Source organism: Engystomops pustulosus, chromosome 1, assembly GCF_040894005.1.
Source record: "Engystomops pustulosus chromosome 1, aEngPut4.maternal, whole genome shotgun sequence".
Lineage (NCBI taxonomy): Eukaryota > Metazoa > Chordata > Amphibia > Anura > Leptodactylidae > Engystomops > Engystomops pustulosus.
In genome coordinates this window covers 211454325-211473870 of record NC_092411.1, presented here as the reverse complement: position 1 = coordinate 211473870, position 19546 = coordinate 211454325, and the positions used below count along the sequence as shown (strand labels likewise).

The 19546-nt window shown below is 44.4% G+C and overlaps 1 protein-coding gene across 1 annotated transcript in view; it reads left to right on the top strand.

Annotated features, from left to right (window-relative positions):
• Positions 1-16423: 16423 nt before the first annotated feature.
• The window catches only part of ELOVL6 (ELOVL fatty acid elongase 6), a 52903-nt gene continuing 49780 nt past the window's right edge, over positions 16424-19546 (top strand). Inside the window, exon 1 of the mRNA XM_072119310.1 lies at positions 16424-16726. Coding sequence (XP_071975411.1) covers positions 16638-16726 — 89 coding nt within the window. The 5' untranslated portion in view covers positions 16424-16637. The remainder of the gene's footprint in view (positions 16727-19546) is intronic.

Genomic DNA, 19546 nt, shown 5'->3' with positions numbered 1-19546 from the left:
ATACACTAGACATTCACAATTCACGCCCAACCTATTGTGAATTAATTTCGGTAAAATGAATAATTGTAACAACTGTTATGTCCCGTTGCTCCCTATACCCCTCCATTATTTCATAAGGGGCGCCACATAACGGGCACTGAACTTTCCAGAAATAATTGAAATTTCCATCTTGGACTCCATTGCACATCATATTTGGAAACCACCTGTATGTTCAAAATGCTCATTTCACCACGTGTATTACGCTACACCACATATTACACCTTGCTATATTACCCAAGGGGTGTACATTCAACAATTAGGGTCACTTTTCGGGTTTTCCTCTGTTTTGGTACCACTACGGCTCTCCAAATGTATCCTGACACATGTGAAGGATTTCTTACAAATTTGGCCTCTAAAAGACAAACATCCCTCTTTTCCTCTACTGTGCGCCCATAAAGCATTTTATATGCACATGTGGGGTACTTCTACACTCGGGAGAAATAGTTTTACACCTTTTTTGGGGTTATTTAATATATTATCCCTTGTGGCTTACATAAATTAGGGGTAAAGTGACATTTATAAGAAAATTTTCACCTTTTTAATGATTCGGGCCTAATTGGATCATTCACCTGTAGGGGCAAATACATATATTACACATTGCAAAATTCTCTAAGGGGTGTGCATTCAAAGATTAGGGTCACTTTTCGGATTCTTATCTGTTTTATACCACTAGGGTTCTCCAAATGCATGTCAAACATTTCTGTCAAATTTGGCTTCTAAAAGGCAAACATTCCCCTTTCCTTTTACTGTGCGCCCATACAACATTTTATATACACATGTGGGGTACTTCTACACTCGAGAGAAATAGGTTTACACATTTTGAGGGGTTATTACATTTTTTTATCCCTTGTGGCTATATAAAATTAGGAGTAAAATGACCTTTATAAGAAAATGTTCACCTTTTATCTATTTAAGTCCTAATTAAATCAAACACCTTTACGGACAAATACACATATTACACCTTGCTAAATTCTCTAAGGGGTGTGCTTTCCAAAATTGTGACACTTGTTGGGGTTCCCCTCTGTTTTGGTACCACTACGGCTCTCTAAATGCATCCTGACATATGTAAAGGATGTCTGTCAAATTTGTCTTCTAAAAGGCCAACGCCCCTCTTTCCCTTCTGAGCTTCACTGCGTACCCATACAACATTTTATTTGCATGTGTGGGGCAATTTTATACTCGGGAGAAATGCTAGTACACATTTTTTGGGGTTGTTTCATCTTTAATGCCTTATGGGATACAAAAATTAGCCGTAAAAGTGACTTTTTTGGGAAAATGTTCACCTTTTTCCTTTTAGGGACCTAATTGAAGCAAACACCTGTAGGGGTAAATACACATATTACACCTTGCTGAATTCTCCAAAGGGTGCACTTTCCAAAATGGTGACACTTGTTGGGGTTCCCCTCTGTTTTGGTACCACTAGGGCTCTCCAAATGCATCCTGACATATGTAAAGGATGATTGTCAAATCTGGCTTCTAAAAGGCCAAAGCCCCTCTTTCCCTTCTGAGCCCTACTGTGCACCCATACAACACTTTATATGCAAAAGTGGTGCAGTTCTGTGCTTAGGAGAAATAGTTTTACACATTTATGGGGTTGTTTCATCTTTTATCCCTTGTGGCTTACAAAAATTTGGGGTAAAAGTGACTTTTTTGAGAAAATTTTCACCTTTTTTCCCTTTTGGGGCCTAATTGAATCAAACACCTGTTGGGGAAAATACACAAATTACATGTTGCTAGACTCTCCAAGGGGTGTACTTTCCAAAATGGTGTCTCATGTTGGGGCTTTCCTCTGTTTTGGTACCACTATGGCTCTCCAAATGCATCCTGACACATGTAAACTTTTTCAGCCATATTTGCCCTGCAAAAACGAAACAACGCTCTTTCCATTCCAAGTGCCCCCCAGTGCCCGTACAGCAGGGTACAGTGACAAAATGGGTATTGGCATGCTCAAGAGGAATTGCCCTCAACATTGTAAAATGCATTTTCCTTTTTAACCCATTGTGAAGGTGCAAATTTTAGTGTTCAATGAATCTATAGTAAGATAAAATTACATTTCTCTAATTTCACTTTCATCTTTCACGCTCATGAAACGCTCAAAGGGTTAATAAAATTTCCAAAGGTTGTTTTGAATATTTTGAGGGGTGTAGTTTCTAAAATGGTGTCATTTGTGGGGGTTTCTGTCATGTGGGCCTTATAAAGTCACTTCTAACTAAATTGACCCTCCAAAAGTAGGTTTTGATGATTTTCGTGAAAATCTGAAAAATTGCACCTAAAGTTATAAGCCTCCTAACATCCAAAATAAAGGAAAAGATGTTTGAAAAATGATGCCAAATTAAAGCAGACATATGGAAAATGTTAGTTATCAAGTTATTTTAGTGATATGACCAACTTTCCAAAAAGTAGAAAATTTTGAATTTGGAAAACATTGTTTTTTTCAAAATTTATGCCAAATTTGCATTTATTTCATAAATAAATACTAAATATATTTATTAAATTTCTCAACCAGCATGAAGTACAATGTGTCACGAAAAAACAATCTCAAAATCAACTGGATATGTTAAAGCGTTCCAAAGTTATAACCACTTAAATAGACACATGTCAGATTTAAAAAAATGGTCCGTGTCAGGTAGGTGAAAAGTAGCTTCAGCGTTAAGGGGTTAAATCCCACGGTTTGTTCGAATCCGTCGGATCGTCCGACGGCCTGCACCCCCAATTTCTGTCTAATGAAAGCTGGCGCCAAAATCCACTCGCGTGCGCCAAAAATGACAATCGTCAGGATGTCAGACGAAAGTGCGGTCCGCAGAGTTAGAAAAAATGTGGAATTCCTCCCACCATGCCATGTATAGGTTGGCCAATGAGGGAGAAAATTTCGCCCCCATTGGACAACCCTGTACCTGTAAAAAAAAAATTTATCAAAGGAAAAAATGTGACACAGGAGAAATCTTAACACAGCAAGAATGAATTCTTGTAGTTCATCAGAATAGTCACTGTATTTGCTAAATGCCGCTAAAATGGCTAAATTAAGAGGAATGGCAGTATAAAGAGAAGACATGTCATATGTCACCCAACATGAAAAAAACAGTTGAAGCCCTGTTGCCGGCTCACCCTATAACTCCTATTTTGTACACTTTTGAGTGACTCTCGAATGAGAGTGTCAGAGACAGTCACTGGAATGAGAGTGTCAGAGACAGTCACTGAATGAGTGTCAGAGACAGTCACTGAATGAGAATGTCAGACAGTCAGTCACTGAAAGATATTGCCAGAGACAACAGTCACTGGAAGAGACTGCCTGAGACAGACCGTCATGGAAAGAGACTGCCAGAGACAGTCACTCAAAGAGACTGCCAGGGACAGTCACTCAAAGAGACTGCCGGACAGTCACCCAAAGAGACAGTCAGAGACAAAGAAGGTCGGAGACAGTGATTGTCAAAAAAGTTTATAAAAAAGGGACGGTCAGTGACAGAGACGGTCAGTGACAGAGATGGTCAGAGACAGTCTATAGATATATATAAAATATTTTTTGTTAACCCATTTGTTATAGCTAAGAGCAGTTATTTACTATCCCGGCCAATGCTGGGAGCTACAGCTAGTATATAGGAAAAGAGTTGTATTACTATGCCCACTTATACAGAATAGGAATAGTGGTACTATACTGTGACCATATACACAGCATAGGAGCAGTAGTATAATGACATGTCATTCAAATATGGATAGATCAGTAGTACTATAATGTGTGCATAAGAAGTAGTTGTACTGTAATGTGTGTATATACATACAGGATAGGAGTAGTAGTACTGTGAGTATACTATAGGACAGTGGTGGCGAACCTATGGCACGGGTGCCAGAGGTGGCACTTGGAGCCCTCTCTGTGGACACCCAGGCCATCACCTAGCCACCATTCAGGACTCAAGACCTCCTCCTGCAATCAAGAGCAGCCCGGGATGTGCCATGTTTAACGTTATTATAAAGTGACTTGAAGTGCAGGAGGAGCTGGGAGGTTTGGACATAGCTGGATTATCATTGTAGTCCATTTTCCAGACCTGTGATTCATCCTGTTAAGGGAACCCTAGAGGGAAACTACAATAATAATCCAAATTGCTCCCTCTTTCTACTGTATTTGTGTCAGGATGCTAATACATGTGAAACCTGTAAGTTACTTTAATTTGGCACTTTGTCAAAAATATGTAACTTCTGCTTGTAGTTTCGGCACTCGGTCCCTAAAAGGTTCGCCATCACTGCTATAGGACAAGAGTAAATAGACACACATTCAGAACACATACCCAAACAGACTGGTATTGCCAATGTACTCAACACAATCTGTCCCCTGAGAATTGGCACTGACAAGGGGTCCCCTGCTACCATAAGACCATAGGTGTAGATGCAGCTTTTGCCATGGGTGCAAAAACCAGGTAATGCCCCCAGAGCCCTTCTGATCGTAACTATCAGCTACTTAGAGTTCAAGTGAGACTGTTCTACCAGGTCCGTAATGGTTGGTAGGTATGAAAGAATTGGCAAGAATAGCATCTTGCCGACATGTATGGAGTTAGAAGGAGGAATCTGATCCCTCCTCCTAACCCAAAACCAATTTTACTTGTCAATCTTCCCAGCAATGAGCCAATATCCTGGGACAAAGACTGGTTATATAAAATATAAATAAAAATGATATAAAAGATTATGTTTTCAATTATAACAGGCATAAATGGGGTCATCATTACCCAGTGTATATATCCAGATGTTACCACCACCAAGGTAGCAACTGTTTACGTCAGATTAGAAAAAGTCCAACTTTCTTCCTGATGTCCACGGGTTTTATTTAGATCAGATAAGATATTGTTTATAATGATGTAATGACTTGCACATACATAAATCAGTTTGTTAAGAACAATGCCCTCTTGTACAGACATTTGTAACATTCTGTGCAGCATTGTCCCCACACAGACTTCAAGTTTACTCCTGCCATCTTTTGATACTGTTGTGCACTAGTGAAAAAACAACAAACCTTTCTCTTGAACAAATCAATTCTTCTGGAATTACCTGTAAGCGGCTATTCATTTAAGGTTGTGACCAACTAAAGATTGTGATTGCTAACCATCTGTTAATTACAGTATCTGGAAGAAGTGTTCAGATGAATGTATCCACTTATAGGTAATGTTCTGACTGGAACAACTCCCACACTTGCCTTATATAATATTTTGGCTACCTTTTGTGGTTTCTTTCATAAGGATTGATGAATTAAAAGAATGGGAATTTATGAGGCTGCTCCTAGAAGAATACCCAGGGCTGGGGGCTTATATACTCGTGTATAAGCTGAGTTTTTCAGCACAAAAAATGTGCTGAAAAATGTTCCCTTGGCTTATACACGAGTCAGTCAGTAAAAATTAATTTTAAAAAAATAAACTTATATACTCACCCTCCGGTGGCCTCGATGAGCATCGCTGCTTCCCCGATGTCTGTGCCGCTCGTCTTCTGGCTTCTGCGCCCATTTTCTTTCTTCTGCAGGGCGCCGCCGCGGTGCGTCATACTAGGCGCCGGCCGGGAGAGAGTAATGGCGGTGCCCAGCAGAAGAAAGAAGACAGGCGCATAAGCTTGAAGACGAGCCGCACGGACATCGGGGGAGCAGCGCTGCACATCGGGGCCACCGGAGGGTGAGTATATAAGTTTATTTTTTGTTTTTTATGCTGGGGTGGCTGTATACTACACGGGGCAGGCTGTATACTACTGGGGGCAGGCTGTATACTACACGGGGCAGGCTGTATACTACTGGAGGCAGGCTGGGCTGTATACTACACGGGGCAGGCTGGGGTGCTGTATACTACAGGGGGCAGGCTGTATACTACTGGGGGCAAGCTGTATAATACTGAGGGCAAGCTGTGTACTACTGGGGGCAAGCTGCATACTACTGGGGGCAAGCTGTATACTACATGGGTCTGGCTGTATACTACATGGGGGGCAGGCTGGCTGTATACTACATGGGGGCAGGCTGGCTGTATACTACTGGGGACAAGCTGTATACTACTGGGGGCAAGCTGTATACTACTGGGGGCAGGCTGACGTGGCCGTATACTACTGGGGGCAGGCTGTATACTACTGGGGGCACGATGGGCAGGCTGTATACTACTGGGGGAAGCTGGGCTGGCTGTATACTACTGGGGGCAGGCTGGGCTGGCTGTATACTACTGGGGGCAGGCTGTATACTACAGGGGGCAGGATGTATACTATAGGGGGCTGGCTGGCTATATACTTGTGGGGTCTGTGACCAATGCATTTCCCACCCTCGGCTTATACTCGAGTCAATAGATTTTCCCAGTTTTTGGTGGTAAAATTAGGGGCCTCGGCTTATACTCGGGACGGCTTATACTCGAGTATATAGGGTATAATATGTAGTGTATCCTGGTTTCAGGTAAGTTCAAACCAACACTGAGGCTTTCTTTGATCTTAGCCGAACTAACATTGGGATACCCGGGGTGCCGGCTGTAACTAAAAGCCGACACCGCATTGTAACACCCGCGGTCGGAGTGGGCTCTGATCAAGGGTGTTTAAACTGTTAGATGCCGCGGTCAGAACGACCGCCTTTGTTGGGTCTTTCCCCCACGATCGCCTCGCGCTGTCTTCGGGGAGCGCCGATCGGTGCTATGGCAGCCCTGGGATCCTATCAGGACCCCAGAGCTGCCTCCTGGCAGTGCCTGAAAGATGGCGTCTCTGACGTCATTTTAAAAGCACAGTGTCAGCCTATGCACAGTTGCAAAGTACAACATGTCCCGCAAATAAAAAAAAACAAAACAATAAACCAACTCCATAGCCAAAAAAGTAAAAATGTTATGCCACTTGGAAGACGGCAATGAAAAAATGATAGATTTTTTGACACATTATGGTTTTATATGGCAAATTTAGTAAAACGTAAGAAAAAAAAACCCCAAAAAAGTTTAAAAATCCAGTACTCCTGCCCTCAAAAAAAAGTTCCTAAATTTTCAACAATAGTGGATACCAACCCCAAAATGGTAACGCTGGAAAAAGCATCTCATCCCGCAAAAAAAAAAATGCCATCAAATGGCCCCAATAACAAAAAAAGCTAACATTTTATAGCCTGCAAAAGGGGCCAAGAGGAAACTAAAATCCTGGCAGCTGCAGGTCCCTCCTTCCCTTCTGCGACTCGCTGTGCGCCCATAAAACAAGTAACAGCCACATGTGGGTGGTCCCTGTACTCGAGAGAAATTGCATAACAAATTGTAAAGTGGATTTTCTCTTTTTATCTTTTGAAAATGTGTACATTTTAGGGCTAAATGAACGTATAACCGACAAAATTCGACCATTCTAAATTTCACCTCCATTTTGATTCAATTACTATGAAGTTCTCAAGCGGTTAACAACTTCCTAAAAGCCGTTTCTGATAGTTTGAGGGGTGCAGATTTGGGTGTTAAATATGTAAAATTTCATTCAAAACAGTATTTATCTCCAAAATAGTCAATTCTGAAAATACGGAATATCGATATTTGATTTGTAATAAATTATCCAGACATTTCAAAAATGATGAAAATGTAAAGTAGACAAATGGGAAATATCTATATGCCTGAAAACACAATGATTTCGAATTTCAAAAATAGCTAATTTTTCAACAAAATTGACAAATTTTTCTTTTTATTGAAAATAAACGCAAAACTTATCAGCTACAACTTACCACTAAAATGAAGTACAACATGTGAGGAAAAAAAACAAAATCAGAATTGCTTTGAAGTGTTCAAAAGTTATAACTATATATAGCGAAACAGGTCACAATACAAAAAATGGGGCTGAGCCTTTAGCTATAAAATGGCTACGTCCTTAAGGGGTTAATACTCAGGAACAGGGATGGACAGGGACCATAATATAATGGGAGGAGGTCACAATATGATGGCACTGGGCCACTGTATGATGGGAGGGGCCCACAATTATAGGTGAGGGAGCCACATAATGAGAGAGGACAGAGGTCACAATATGAAGGGAGGGGCCACAATATGAGAAAAGACAGGGCTACAATATGAGGGAAGTGGCCACAATATGAGGAGTGGTGGCCACAATATGAGGGAGGACTGAGGAGCCACAATATGAGGGGAGGGAGCCATAATATTAGAGGACAGGGGGGCACATTATGAAAGAGGACAGGAGGCCATAATATAAAAGGGAAGAGGCCACAAAATCAGAAGAACAGGATACTAAGTGGGGCCATTAAGAACAATATAATACTTGTCAGGGCTCGGGGTTAGTGAACCCCCTGGACCACCGTGGACGATGACACAAGCCGACAGCTGAGACCGGAATCTAAGTGGCACTCGGTCTTCACCAAAGCCGCCGCAAAGCAGGATGGTCTTGCTACGGGGTGCTGCCACCAGGTATTTCCACAGGTGTGACTTGCCCGCTGTGGCAGCCAATCAAAGTACAGAATCGCTGGGCGTTCTCGTGGTCAGGAACAGGCAGATGGTCAAGCTGGAAGCGGAGGAGCAAAGACAGGGTCAAGTCAGGGTCCTTTCTCATAGGCAAATAGCACTAAGATCTGGCGGGGGTTGCTGAGAGAAGCCAGCTTTTAAAGAAAACCCGGAAGTGCCCAGTGCCAATCTGACCACTGCTTCTCCCGGGTGTTGGACCGCATTGGAGCCCAGCCCAGCTTGTCTTAGAGGTGTAGTTGACAATCAGCACTTTTTTGCACTTGCACTTTATCTGTTGTTGTTTACATTTTTGCCTCGTCATATTGACAGCTGTGGGGGGTTTTTGGCAGACAGGAATTTATTTCTTGCGAATATATGTATTCATTTGTATTGTGTTTTGTGGTCAACAAAATTGATACAGAATAGGATATTTATCCTTGGCACCTTGAATACGCTTCTATACCTATTGTTAGGGGTGGTGGATGGACTGGAGCCACTGTGCTTCGTCCATCCAGTGTGCTTTTTTGTGTACTTATGTACTTTTAATTGATTTTAACTCTTGTGTAGTTGTAAGTTTATGGATTAATAAAGATTACTTTATACCTCATTTTCGGTCCATTATAGCACACTTCTTTTTTCTTCCAATTTCTAGTTGCTCAATTGCTAGTGTGTGGACCAGTGAATACTAGAGCTGTGCACGCCCCAATAGTCTGTTTGGTACAATCTGCGGCGCGCTGGCACTTTAAATCTGTGAGTGCCGCTGCGCATGCGTCCTAGAGAGCAGGTACGCGTACACTGGCCAGCCGGGACGGGAGCAGGAACGTGAGAGGTGAGTGAGCTAGGGACCGGGCGCCACCACAGAGAGGGGCATGGGTGTGCCTGCAATCCGATACGTGGATCGCAGGGACACCTGTGACAGTACACCACCCCCCCCTTCGGCGTCCCCCTCTTCTTGGTCCGGAGAAACCTTTGGAGGAGGCTACGGTCCAGAATATTCTCTTCAGGCTCCCAGAATCTCTCCTCAGGCCCGAACCTCTTTCAGTCAACAAGGAAGAACCGCTAACCTCTCACAGTCTTCATGTCCAGTACCTCCTTAACCTCATAGATATCCGTTAAATCAGCCTCTGGAGAAGGAGGAGGAGAAGCAGTTAAAGAAGCGGCTCAAGATGACAGGCTTCAGGAGGTAGACATGGAAAAAGTTCAGGATGTGCATCGTAGGAGGAAGGTGGAACTTGTATGCCACCGGATTTATACGTCTAATCACCTCAAAGGGACCTAGAAAGCAAGGACCAAGCTTGTAGCTAGGTATCTTCAGCCGGACGTATGTGGAAGATAACCACACCTTGTCCGAGGCTTCTTATCGGCCTTGGTCTTGGTGTGGTCAGTGGCCCAGAGAAAAGACTGACAGGTTTGCTTCCAAATAGATTTGAGGTCCTGTACCAGTTCCTCTACCGCAGGGACATCCAAGGGAAAGGATACAGGAAGAGGAGGGCTAGGAATTTGTCCGTAAACCACGAAGAAAGGAGCTGCCCCAGCAGAACCAGAGTCCAGTGAGTTATAGGAGAACTCAGCCCATAGTAGCAGATATGACTAGTCATCTTGACAGCCAGAGACGAAGTGGCGGAGGTAAATGCCCAACATCTGATTCACTCTTTTCACTTGACCATTTGACTGTGGATGGTAAGCAGAAGAAAAGTCCAGATTTATTTGCAGCTGGTTACACAAGGAATGCCAGAACTCGGACACAAACTGGACCCCTCGGCTGGACACGATGTGTTGAGGAAGTCCATGCAGCCGGAAGATATGCTAAGATATGGAACAGATGGAAGACCTGGAAGGGAAACAAAATGGGACATTTTGGAAAATCGGTCAGTCACCAACCAGATGATGGTATTGCCAGAGGATGGAGGAAGATCTGTGACAAAGTGCATAGCCACGTGAGACCATGGGCGACAGGGTATCGGTAACGGAAGCAACAGGCCAGCCGGTTTAAGGCGAGAAGGCTTATTATGGGCACAGGAAGTGCAGGACCCCACAAAATCCTGGACATCTTTGACTAGATCGGGCCACCAGTAGTAGCGGGAGATCAGAGCCACGGAGCGTTGTATCCCAGGGTGCCCAGCCAAACGCGAAGAATGTCCCCAAGACAGAATCCTCTTCCTGAGTGCAGGTCGAATATAGGTCTTGCCGGGAGGACGCTGTTGAAGATCCACTGGAGCTGCAACAACCAGTTGTTCAGGAGAGATAATATGCCGAGGGGCTCGCTCTTCTCCATTGACATCAGAGGCACGGCAAAGGGCATCAGCCTTGATATTCTTCTCCACCGGATGGAAATGGAACCACAGGTTGAAGCGAGAAAAGAAGAGCGACCAACGGGCATGCCTAGGTATAAGGCACTGGGCTATCTGGAGAAACAGGAGGTTCTTATGGTGAGCTCCTTCATGTAGATATCGCCATTCTTCCAGAGCAAGTTTGATGGCCAACAGTTCTCTATCTTCCTTTTGCGGGTGAAAAAGTGAGTGTGGCCTTTAGGCCCTATCTGGGTGAGCACCGCCCCAGCACCGACAGAGGATGCATCAACCTCAAGATGAAAGAGCTTCTCATGTCAGGCCTGGAGAAAACCGGAGCCGAAGGAAAGGCGGATGTCAACTTTGAGAAAGCTTCTTCAGCCGCCGAAGGCCAGAGGATAGCATTTGTACCCTTCTTGGTGAGCACCATGATGAAAGACACTAGAGTGGAGAAATGCGGAATAAACTGCTGATAATAGTTTGCAAAACCCAGGAACCTCTGCACCTAGGCCTTCTGGGCGTGGCCTCTGTAGAACTGCGGATAGTTTAGCAGTTGGAGACCTGGAGACCTCTGTCGGAGATTATATAGCTGAGGAAAGGGAGGCTCCATTGGTGAAACTGAAATTTCTCCAGCTTGGCGTAGAGATGATTAGCCAAAAGACGGCCAGGTACTTGCCGTACATGGGACTGGTGGGTCTCAAGATCTGGGGAGAACACCAAGATGATGTCTAGGTAGACCACGACACATAAAAAGCAGGTCTCTGAATATGTCATTTACGAATTCCTGGAAGACAGCTGGAGCATTACACAGTCCAAAAGGCATCACAAGGTGCTCGAAATGTCCATCACGAGTGTTAAATGCTGCCTTCCATTCGTCACCCTTGTGGATCTGGATGAGATTGTAGGCCCCATGAAGGTCCAGCTTGGAGAAGACCTTGGAACCGCGCAGGCCGTCAAAGAGCTTCAAGATCAACAGCAAGGGGGAGCGGTTTTTAACCGTGATCTTGATATGCCCACGATAGTCTATGAAAGGACTATGCATCCTTCTTGGTCACAAAAAAGAAGCCTGTGCCAGCCGGAGAAGAGGACATAGCAGCAGTCTCTAGAACTGAAAGAAGATACACACGACCTCTGGGAGGAGAGGCACCTGACAGGAGATCCACAGGACAATCGTAGGGATGGTGCGGTGGCAAAGTCTCTGCTTGTTTTTTGGAAAAAACATCGTCAAAGGCCTGATAACACGTAGATAGACACTCCAAGGGCTTGGGAGTCACGGTGGAAGCTAGGACAGGAAGAGGTGCCACCATGCAGCGAGACTGACACTCTAGTCCCCAACAAAGGATCTCACCCATCTTCCAGTTAAGGACCGCAGCGTGAAGTTGCAGCCACAGGAGACCCAGCAGAAGAGATGAGTTAGAGCGTGGCAGCGCGTAAAAGGACAGTGTTTCCTTGTGAAGGGCTCCTATTTACAGAGAGACAAGCTCAGTGCGGCACCGGACCGGTTCAGAAAGGATTTGTCCTTTGTTGAATGAGATGATGAGCGGTTTCTCGAGAGGAACCACCGGGATGTGATGCCGGGAGACCAGAGCGGCATCCATAAAGTTCCCCGCAGAACTGGAGTCCAAGAAAGCTGAAACCTGAATCGGAGTGCAGGAGCTGAAATTGAGGAGCACAGGAATAGTCAGGCATGGAGAAGCTTTGTTCACACCTAGGGACGCTTCTTTCAAGAACCCCAGGTGCTGGCATTTCTCAGATGCTGGGGGCGGACCGGATAAGCCCCAATAAAGTGCTTGGAACTGGCTCAGTACAGGCAAAAATTCTCCTGACATCGTCTGGAGCATTCTTGGGTGGAGAGTCTGACTCTATACACCTGCATAGGCTCCTCTGCAGACGGTACAGCCGGACAGACTTGGGGATGCTCGTGACATAACTCCTCGGCACGCTCCATAAACCGCACATCAATCCGAGTGGCTAGTGTGATGAGACTGCTCAGGGTAGATGGCAGGTCACGAGCGGCCAATACGTCGTCAACTTGAGGCGAAAGTCCTTTCTTAAAGGTCGCTGACAGAGCCGCATCATCCCTGGAGAGTTCAGAGGCCCAGGTACGGAACTGAACTACATACTCTCCAACAGACGAGTCCCCTTTGTGCAGGTTCAGCAGTGCAGTCTCAGCTGAGGAAGCTTGTGTAGGTTCTTCAAACACAGCCCGGAATTCCGCCAGGAAAGCTATGTGTGTAGCTGTAACTGGATCGCATCTGTCCAAAAGAGCGGTAGCCCAGGCCAGGGCCTTCCCGAGGAGGAGGCTGATGATGAATTCCACCTTCCATCGCTCAGTGACAAACTGAGACGGCATGAGTTCTATGTGCAAGGAGCACTGAGTAATAATAGCCCCTGCTCAGCTTGGGGTCCCCATCATACTTGTCGGACATAGACAGTCTTAGCCTTGATTTAGAGGCAGGAAGACAAACCAGGATAGCGGGAAAAGTCGCAGGAGCAGTCGCAGGAATCTGACGCTGAGTGGCAAGCAACTTTTGCAGCAGGGCGGTGACTTGACCAAGCTGTTCTCCTTGCGATGCAATCTGCTGGGACTGCTGGACCACAACGCATTTAAGATCAGCCAGTCTCGGAAGCGGCACCTTTGCGGGGTCCATGGCTGGATCTAACTGTCAGGGCTCGGGGTTAGTGAAGCCCTTGGACCACCGCGGATGATGACACAAGCCGACACCTGGGACCGGAATCTAAGTGGCACCCGGTCTTCACCAGAGCCCATCGCAAAGCAGGATGGTCTTGCTGCAGTGTGGTGCCACCAGGTCATTCCACAGGTGCAAATTGCCTGTGATGGCAGCCAAGGTCGAAGTACAGAATCGCTGGGCGGTCTCGTGGTCAGGAATAGGCAGATGGTCAAGGCTGGCAACAGAGGAGCAAAGTCAGGATCAAGTCCGGGTCATAACAGGAGGTCAGAAGGCAGGGAACAAACGCTGAGAGAAGATTTCACATGGGCAAAGAGAACTTAGATCCGGCGGGGGTTGCTGAGACTTTTAAAGAAAACTCGGAAGTGGTCAGCACCAATCAGCAGTGCGCGTCCCCGCTCCAGCCAGCAGGGATGGGAGCAGGAACGTGGAGAGGTGAGTGAGCTAGAGGGCGCCGCCATGGAGAGGGGCAAGGGTGTGCCTACGATCCGATACGTGGACAATACTATGTTTGGGGGTGGGCAATGTGTGTGGTTTAGGAAAAAGGGAGGGGCTTTTTGTCCCTCTTTTTAAGCCCAAAAGTTGGGAGGTATGTTGGCTGGGTGTATCTGTTATTCTACAGTTGGTATGGAGAGTATTCAGACTCCTTTAAATTTTTCACTATTTGTTTCATTGCAGCCAATTGGTAAGATCAAAAAGGTTGTTTTATTTGCTCATTAATGTACACTCTGCACCTCATCTTGAGAGATAAAAGCAGAAATATAGATTTGTAGAAAAACTGAAATATAACATGGTCATAAGCATTCATACCTTTTACTCAGTATTGACATGAAGCACCCTTTTGAGCTAATACAGCCATGAGTGTTGTTGCGAATGACGCAACAAGTTTTTCACACATGCATTTGGGGACCCTCTGCTATTCTTCCTTGCAGATCATCTCCAGTTCCCTCAGGTTGGATGGTGAACGTTGGTGGACAGCCATTTGCAGGTCTCTCAAGAGATGCTAAATTGGGTTTAGGTCAGGGCTCTGGCTGGGCCAGTCAAGAATGGTCACAGAGTTGTTAAGAAGCCACTGCCACTTGACGTGCATTCATCTTTCCTTCACTCTCAACTAGTTGTCTTGTCTCTGCAACTGAAAAACAACCCCTATAGCATGATGCTGCCACCACCATGTTTCACTGTTGGGGTTGTATTTGTCAGGTGATGAGCAGTGCCTGGTTTTTCGCACACATACTGCTAAGAATTAACAATAAAAAGTTAAAACTCCATCTCATCACACCATAGAATCTTATTTCTCATAGTCTTGGAGTCCTTCATGTGTTTTTTTGCAAACTGTATGCAGGCTTTCATATGTTTTGCACTGAGGAGAAGCTTCCATCGGCACACTCTGCCATAAAGCCCCGACTGGTGGAGGGCATATCTGGAGCTCAGCCACAGTGATCTTGGGGTTCTTCTCTACCTTTCTCACCAAGGCTCTTCTCCCACAATTTCTTAATTTGGCTGGAGGGCCAGGTCAAGGAAGAGTTGTGGTCATACCAAACCTCTTCCATTTAAGGATTATGATAGCCACTGTGCTCTTAGAAACCTTGAGTGATGCAATCAGATCTCGCTGCCTTTTCACAATCATGTCTCTGAGCTCCTTAGGCAGTTCCTTAGACCACATGATTCTTATCTTATTATATTCTTATCTTTCACATGCACTATGAGGTCTTATATAGACAGGTGTGTGCCTTTTCTAATCAAGTCCAATCAGTTAAAATAAACACAGCTGGACTTCAATGAAGGTGTAGAACCATCTCAAAGAGGATCAGAAGGAAATTGACAACATGTGAAGCAAATGAGCAAAGGGTCTGAATACTTATGACCATGTGATATTTCAGTTTTCTTGTTTAGACTAAATTAGCAAAAATATCTGGGTTTTTTTCTGTCAAGATGGAGTGCAGAGTGTACATTAATGAGCAAATAAAACAACCTTTTTGATCTTACCAATTGGTAAACAAAGAGTGAAAAACTTTAAATAGTCTGAATACTTTCCGTACTCGCTGTACAATAACAGATTTACCCAGCCAACATACCTTCCAACTTTTGGGACAAAAAAGAGGGACAAAAACCTGATATTTTATTGTAAGGATCTATTCACCTGACTGTGGTTGAAAATCAGCCCCCGGTCGTGGTCCATTTTCCCTGACACTTTCTGGATCATACTCTCAATCCATGAAAAAAATGAAACTTATTTATTGTTTTTCATCACTTCAGAACTCATTCAGAGTTCACATAGCTGTTAAAACCAGTCAAGTTATCAAAATCTTAGTTAGGCTTCATGTACTTGACTGTGTGATCACTAACCTCTCCTTAGAAAGCTGGGAGCCTGCTCCACAAATTGATTGAAAACTAGGACCTGCTCTATATGCTCATTGCACCATTGCCAGGTATCATAGACGTCTATGGGGACAGTGATCTGACCGCAATTTGTGTGGCCAGATCACAGCCTCCAATGTGGTCATGTGCATGGAGTTCACAGCTGCGGTTGATATGTTCCTTTTTCTATTGCATTATCAAATAGTGGAAAAAATAGTGCAGCAGACAGCGTCTTTTTTTGCTATTATAATGTATAATGTAACGAAAAGCAACCTTTGATCCATTGAAGACAGATTTTCCAAACACAATTTTGTGAGGAAATTCTCCGTATCATGAGCATCTGCGTATTTACAGATGTCTTTAGGAGTATATTCCTTATTTAGCACTGTATATATTTTATCCCGCAAAAACTTATACTGGTGATTTAAAGGCAGAACTTAAAAGTTATCATTTCCACTTGGTAAGATGCAGTCTTCAATGAAAAATGGCTTTGTGCTAAAAAGGGTTATTAATAACTACAATACTATATTGTTATGTTATGTACTCATTGAGCCCTCTTTGTGTCAGCTAGCCCTGAGCGTGCACTGTGCTCAGAGATGAGGGGGTGTCAGGTGCTCCTGTAGAGAAAGCAGGCGGCTCTAGGACCGCAGCGCTGCCTTGCTGTCAGGGTGGATGCAGAAGAAAGGAGGAGGAGAGCCTGTGACCCGGGAGGAGGATAGGGCGAGGAGAGAGCAATGCTAAATCAAGGGTACAGATAGAGGCACACAGACACCTAAAGAAGGGGATTGGGAGGAGGAGGTGTGTGTCTACAAGAGACTCTCAGGAAGGCTCAGGCTTTCTCTCCTCCCAGGTAGCAGCCAGCAATGAACATGTCAGTGTTGACTTTACAGGAATATGAATTCGAGAAACAGTTCAACGAGAACGAGGCGATCCAGTGGATGCAGGAGAACTGGTAGGTGTATGAGCAGCAGTGATGTATGGTGTATGGGCAGCAGTGATGTATGGTGTATGGCTAGCAGTGATGTATGGCCAGCAGTGATGTATGATGTATGGCCAGCAATGTGATGTATGGTCAGTGTGAGATGTGATGTATGGCCAGCAGTAAGATGTTATGTATGGTTTATGGCCAGCAGTGTGATGTATGGTCAGTGTGAGATGTGATGTATGGTCAGCAGAGATATGTGATGTGAGGTTTTATGGCCAGCACTCTGCTGCTGCACACTTATCACAGGGACCATGGGCACAGCATCCTGCCTGATGGGTGCAGGGCCCTGCTGCATGTACCAATGAATGGCTGCACAGCAGGGCTTTATACCGGCTCACAGGGCCTAAGCTATAATAGGCTAATGTCCATTAAGCTCTGCTGCAGGGGTTAACTGGCTTCCTATAGATCTGATCATATATTGTGCTGTGTTCATCAGATGGATAAGATTAGATTGTGACCCTCTTGGGGATATGGACTGATGAGAAGGTGCATTGTATACAGCGAAGTGGAATATGTTAGCCCTATATTGGATAATGAGCTAGTGATGCTTTTCGGCCACACTGTATAGGTTGTTGCTGCTGGCACTTGTGATGCTGGTTATTATGCATGTATATTGTATTACTGTGTTTGGATGTCAGTCTGTAGTGTGGGCTGTGATGTAGTCATTGACCTGTCCTTCTCTTGCTGTTGCTGTGCTCAGAGACGTATGTAGCACGTGCTCCTGCTCCTCTAATGGTCCTTGGATGGAAGAATAAGATGCTCAGATTTGTACACTACATTCTGGGCTGCCCTACTATTGCAGTTAATGAGTGGATGAGACACTTAGAAATGTTATATGGTTGGTAAGAAATGCTATAATGTATGACCCTCATCTGATCAGCTCATTCTTCCTGTCTCTGGCCAGGTTCATTCACTGGCAGGGGCATAGTGGGCGACAACTTGCTTATCAAAAACTGCATTCATTACATTTGGGATGTCTTAAATGCTGCTTAACACAAAAATGGGTTTGTATATAGGGCAAGTATGTGCATGGGCAGGAAGTAGGCTGAAGGTACGGAAAGTCGCTTCTTTGTGTTCAACACTTCGCAAAAGCAATGTGACCAATGTAGAGTTTGCATTCTGATGTGTAAGCAATATGTTTATGAACATACAGACATCCATATTGTATATCATGTATAGGTGTCTTAAGAGTTCACGCCCTCAATCTCACTGAAAAACAAACAAGAAATCTTTCAGTTTTACTGATTTCTAGGTTTCTTTTTAAAGTTTTCCAAATATCAACAAGGAACATGTCAGGGCAGATTGGGTCAATAACCAACCGCAGGTCCTTATGGGCTGCCGGTTAAAGGGGTTTTCCCACCTGGGCATTTACTTTTAATTTAATTAATTTTCCATATGTAAACATTTCTTCAATTAGATGTAATTAAAAAAAATGCTCTGTGTGAAGATAATTTCTCATAAATGTAGTCATGTTGTCCCTTAGAAACGAGATAGCTTCCTTGGATACGACCACCTCACATTTTGGATGTGGGAGCTGCAGTAACTCCCCAACATGTCATAAACAAAAACCTTTTGTTTCTTTGTGCAATCCCTCCAGCAGAGGTGGCCGTCTTGTTTCTAAGGGACCATATGACTACATTTATGAGAAATTATCTTCACTCAGGTACATTTTTTTTTTAATAACATATCATTGAAGAAATGTATATACATGGCAGATTAATGAAACTGAATGTTAATTCCCAGACGAGAATACCCCTTTAATCGTCCCCAGTCGCCCTATATGGTTTCTCTTTTGAACTGCGCTAAAAGAACCCAAACACTTATACATACCACAGTATTTGGGTCAACAATCTGATGAAACCCCCACTTATCACAGCAATGGACCCCCAGCAATCAAAAAAGCAGTGATCCTATTCTTAATAATTGACTGAAGCAGCAAGTTGAGCAATTGTCTTGCTGCTCCATTCAATACTAAAGGAGTGTTAAAAAATGCTGAGCCCAGCACTCGGCTATCTCCTGCACTCCCATTCGTTGTTTACGAGAGTGCAGGAGGAAGCACAGCAATGTACTCAGCAATTTCAGACATTTCCATAGTATTGAATGGAACAGCATTCTCAACCTTAATTCAGTTAGTGAGAATAAGACGTTTAAACTAGGGATAGGGGAGGTTCCAGCAGCTGGCCCCCCACTGATCGCATTGTTATCTGTCTTTCTGTGGATAGGGTCTTTGTTTATAGATATGATAAATTTGCTTATTGCAATACAAGTGCTACAAGTGAAAATTGGAGTTAAAGGGGTCCTGCAATGCGGCGCCATTACCCATATTTCTTCCAAAAGTTGCTCAGCCTCATTTGTCATTTCCCTGGATATTATGCCGCCAAAATGGCAAAACCACAAGAGACTTTAGAACCCGTTTAAGCTCGACCCAGCAGCATAAAATGCATCAGAAGCCGGGGCTGGTTTGGATGATCGTGGAATGGCTGCGAGATTACCGCTGGTGTAAATCCCTAAGAAATTCAGCAAGTTGTGCAAATACCCTTATGGGTGTGTGGCTTACAAGTGAACATAATATAATATATAGTTGCGGGAGGAGTACAGGCGGTCCCCTACTTAAGGACACCCGACATACAGACAACCCATAGTTAGAGACAGACCCCTCTGAAGCTTTCTGAATTCTTTACTATAGTCCCAGACTGCAATAATCAGCTGTAGGGTGTCTGTAATGAAGCTTTATTGAAAATCCTTGGTCCCATTATAGCAAAAAATGTTTAAACTCCAATTGTCACT